Source organism: Protobothrops mucrosquamatus, unplaced genomic scaffold (genome assembly GCF_001527695.2).
Source record: "Protobothrops mucrosquamatus isolate PMUCROS unplaced genomic scaffold, P.Mucros_1.0 scaffold10411, whole genome shotgun sequence".
Classification (NCBI taxonomy): Eukaryota; Metazoa; Chordata; class Lepidosauria; order Squamata; family Viperidae; genus Protobothrops; species Protobothrops mucrosquamatus.
The window spans coordinates 1-4,820 of NW_015396197.1; the positions used below are offsets into that span (position 1 = coordinate 1).

The window sequence follows — 4,820 nt, forward strand, 5'->3', positions numbered from 1 at the left end:
CAACCGAGAAGGCCCTCCCCCTGGGGGTCGCCAGCCGGCACTGTCTGGCTGACGGCACCCTGAGGAGACCCTCTCTGTGGGAGCGTATCGGCCGATGAGAGGTAATCTGAGGCAGAAGGCGGTCTCGGAGATAACCAGGTCCGATGCCATGGAGCGCTTTGAAGATGATAATCAGCACCTTGAAGCGCACCCGGAAAGCTACCGGCAGCCAGTGCAGCTCGCGCAGCAGCGGCGTTACATGGGAGTGACGGGTCACTCCCAACACCGCCCGCGCGGCTGCATTCTGGACTAACTGGAGCCTCCGAGTGCTCCTCAAGGGGAGCCCCATGTAGAGAGCATTGCAGTAGTCCAGGCGGGAGGTGACAAGAGCATGGGTGACTGTGCGCAAGGCGTCCCGGTCCAGAAAAGGCCGCAACTGGTAAATCAGGCGTACCCAGTAAAATGCCCCCCTGGCCACGGCCGTCAGCTGGTCTTCTAGTGTCAGCCGTGGATCCAGGAGGACACCCAGATTGCGCACCCTCTCCGAGGGAGCCAAAGTTTCGCCCCCTATTGTCAGCGACGGAGTCAGCTGACTATGCCGAGGCGCCGGCAACCACAGCCACTCGGTCTTGGAAGGGTTGAGCCTGAGTCTGTTTCTCCCCATCCAGACCCGTACGGCCTCCAGGCACCGGGCCATCACGTCAAGGGCATCATTGGGGTTTAATTGCCAAAGTCACCCAGCTGATTTTCATTCCTAAGGTGGCATCACAATTCACAGTCTCCTAGTTTCTGGGCCAGCATTTTAATCACTATATCAAATTGGCTTGTGATCTCTGTTAAAAAAAAATGCTGACTTGCTGGTTGTCACAGCTCTTTCTTTCACTTAAGAACTGTAAAATAACCATTTTTAATCTGCAATTCATTTTCTTCTGTAGAAGTCCAGTAATTTTATCCGGATTGGTGTGATTAACAATCCCAGTGAAGACCCAGCAACTGAAACCACAATTATTGCCAGGGCCATATGGGCAGCCTTGCAGACACAGACATCAAACAACGCCAAAAATTTTATCACAAAATTACTTAAAGAGGAGAATGCAAAGATGCTGGAGGCTGGAACAGATATCACAGAATTTGCTGTTGGAGTAAGTGTTGAAGATGACCTTTTTACTGTAAGATAAACAAACACAGTAGGAATAATAGCAAAACACAGCGACATTCTTTCTAAATTCCAGCTTCCTTCCTAAATTCCAGACAGGATAAGATGCATCACATTGTCTTTTAATGAAATATTTCCCCTCCCCCCCCATTTTAGGGTATGGAAATCAATACATTTAAAGCAGCTCTTGATGCTCCTGAAGTGGATTTTATCCTTTCACATGCTGTGTACTGCAGGGATGTTCTTAAACTGAAGAAAGGCCAGAGAGCGGTGATTAGCAACGGAAGGGTGAGCAAATTATATTTATAAAACAAGCAGTGCTTTACTTGCAGATGTTTTTGGTCCTAATGTGGTACTTTTTTCCCCTCTACACAAGAGAATGCTAATTTTGGATTCATTTTAATGTAAATCAAACTCCTGACCATATTTTTAAGTCCTTCTGTGGGGACTCTGAAAAGATAAAATGGGCTTCTTAAAATGGAATTATTATGTATATTCTTTGCTGCAGTGTATGTTTATAGCTTTTCAACTGTGAATCCTCTATCTCTGAACTCAAAATTTTGATGGCCTATTATTATTTATTTATCTGTTTATTAGATTTAACCTCACATAATATAATAGTTTCTTGGCAACTTACAGATTAAATACAGAAATATAGAAATATAACAAGAGATCTAAAACCCATTAAACATACAAAACCTAACAAAGAGGTGTTATGAAACCAAATATCCTTTGGAAGAATTAAGTCTTTAACATTTTTAGAAGGTGGTCAAGATCTTCTAAAGCTCTTCACCACTAATACCAAAAACACTTCTGGGTTTACCCGATCTTCCAAAATTGGAGAAAAATCAGCTGCTTCTCCCTGCATGAGTGTAATAATCAGACCAACCTTTATAGGCAAATGTGGTGTTGTAATCTGTGCTAATATGTTCCAACTCCAACTTGTTGGTGATTATTCAGGATGGCTTTACAATAGCATTTATGTGAGAATATTTTGTCCTTCATAACTAGTTGCTGCAAATAGATCCTTTGAGATATTAAGATCTGCTCAGAAATAACTTAATAGACTGCTATAAAGCTGAAGGCTTCTCCCTCCCTCCCTCCCTCCTTATACTTCCAGTTCTGAAACACTTTTTCCAAAGAGGCAAACCTGGTCCTCCCTCAATTATTTTCTATTCCAGACAAAACTCTCTTATTCTCCCAGGCACTTTACTTTCTCTTTTTGTGCTGCAGAGTACCTATGTCACTGCTCTACTTTCCACACTAGCAGCTGTTTAAATTTACTGTTTCAAGTGCTTATATTATATTAAGCTATTGTAGGATTCATTTATTCTGCTGTTCCCAGCTTCATTCTTTAACTGTTGTTTGATGTTCTGTATTAAAAATACATCTTAACATATAGCAATGAAATGTATTTTTTACTAGCAATGAAATGTATTTTTACTAGCAATGGTGTGCAGTAAGCAATCAATGTAGAAGTATTTGTTCATAACTATCGTGAAAGACTACCAAGGTAGTTAATAACAATAGTGACCAAACCAAAATAAAACAATTGCATCAAATAATTAAGCAGCATATTGATCCTGCATGCAGGAAAAGCTGTTACAACATCTTGAAAGAGAATATTCTTATGCTTCGGTGACATAATCAGAATGGTCCCGTTTCATGTAAAATCACCTGATATGGCAGGGTAGTACTGATACGGATCTAAATGAAATATTGCCATTTTTTACTATTCCAAAAAAAAACTTTGCAAAGGTATTGTGTATGTGTTGTATTCCCAATGGTAATGCATGTTAAGATACTGTGCATGTTGCAGGATATGTTCAGTTCAGATCACTTTGTAGTGATCATGATCATACCATTTCATCTTCATTTCAGATTATTGGTCCATTGGAAGCTGGGGAGCTTTTTAACCAGGATGACTTCCACTTGCTAGAAAATATTATTTTAAAGACATCTGGTCAGAAAATAAAATCTCACGTACAACAGTTAGGAGTGGAAGAAGATCTGTAAGTAAAAATTGAGTAGGTTATGGAAAGGAAGTGGAATTCTTCACTGAAGAATGTTGGTGGTTTCAGTGTTTATGGAATATATAAGAGACATTCTTCCTCTATCATGCCCTCTCCACATAATGGTACTGGCAGTTGTGTATTAAAAACAGAAGAATAAGATCTTTGGCAAAACCAGGGCTTATTAGGCAGAAAAAGCATAGCATATTCTAAGTTTATTTTGCAGATACAGACATATCTTTAAAATACAGGTGATTTTAAATGTAGAAAGATTGTATCATAAGATTTTAACTTATATTGATTCTGTTACTTTTATTTACATTTTTCCTGTTAGCTCAATATCTTTAATGTGATAGGGGGTATTACAGTTTGTCTCCCATTCATAGTATTTAGAAGAACACTTGACTGGAAATATTTAAACCTTATTTTATAATAGCATGAGCAGATAGTATAAAACATGATGCAAGTAGTCCTTGACTTATGACCACAATTGAGCCCAAAATTTCTGTTGCTAAGCAGGACAGTTGTTAAGTGAGTTTTGCCCCATTTTACAACCTTTTTTGACACCGTTACTAAGCAAATTACTGCAATTCTTAAGTGAATCAAGCAGTTGTTCAGTGCATCTGGCTTCCCCGTTGACTTTGGCAGCTAGGAGGGTTAAAAATGGTGATCACATGACCCTGGGACAGTGATCATAGTCATAAAGACATTCCAGTTGCCAAGTGCCCAGTTTTAATCACGTGACCATGGGGATGCTGCTGCAACAGTCATGTGAAAACCGGTCCTAGGTCACTTTTCAGTGCCGCTTCAACTTCGAATGTCACTAAATGAATGGTTGTAAGTTGAGGACTACCTCTACATTGCTTCTTTTTGAAAAGCATATAAAAACCAACTTTTTCACTGTTCACAGAATGAGTCTCATCTCTTATTCTCCCTTTGCCTTGTAGCTTTCTGGTTGCCTTGAGTTGATTTTTTAATTTGCATTCTAATGGCTTCATCCTTCTTCTGGTCCCTCCATCCTCCAGTATCCCTGTGTGCCCCTCCCAAGCCAGTCCTCAGAGCGAGGGGAATGAAATAGATATCTCTCTTGTAAGCAAGCAAAGAGGAACAGCCAGTTTGCTTGCATTTACTGCCACTGGATTTCATACATAGACTATTTTATCATTTGCAAAAGCAGCACTTATGGTTTGTTTTTGTTTTTTTGTTACTACATCTCACCAAGTGACCTTTTTAACAAAAATTACGTTGGAAGAAAACATTGGCAGGATGGTCTTTTTCTCTTTCTTCAGTGCAAGTGACCTTGTCATGAAGGTGGATGCTCTTCTGTCTGCACAACCAAAGGGAGAGGCCAGGATTGAATATCAATTCTTTGAGGATAGATACAGGTAAAATAATCTGTAAGAGCGGTTCTTAATTGGTCTTGTCTGGTCTGCCAAGAATAATATGCATTCAAGTTCTGTAAAATATAAATAATCCTATGCCACGGACTCCCTTGTTCGGACTATGTATACGAAGACGGCCCTGCTGGCCCTGCGCGATTCACCCCTCGCGCAGGCCTGGCCCAGGAACATCTCGGGGGCCTACCTCGAGGATGGGGTGTGGAACCCCGAGAGGTGGCATGCAGTGGTCACGGACAAAAAACTATTCAAATTATTTAAGTTGAGAACGTTTTT

The 4,820-nt window shown here is 40.7% G+C and overlaps 1 protein-coding gene across 1 annotated transcript in view; it reads left to right on the forward strand.

Annotated features, from left to right (window-relative positions):
* Positions 1 to 914: 914 nt before the first annotated feature.
* LOC107301170 (UDP-glucose:glycoprotein glucosyltransferase 1-like) overlaps positions 915 to 4,820 on the forward strand; it is a gene marked incomplete at both ends in the record, with an annotated part of 6,984 nt that continues 3,078 nt past the window's right edge. The window contains 4 exons of the mRNA XM_015830431.1: positions 915 to 1,121; positions 1,292 to 1,423; positions 3,017 to 3,147; positions 4,437 to 4,532. Coding sequence (XP_015685917.1) covers positions 915 to 1,121; positions 1,292 to 1,423; positions 3,017 to 3,147; positions 4,437 to 4,532 — 566 coding nt within the window. The remainder of the gene's footprint in view (positions 1,122 to 1,291; positions 1,424 to 3,016; positions 3,148 to 4,436; positions 4,533 to 4,820) is intronic.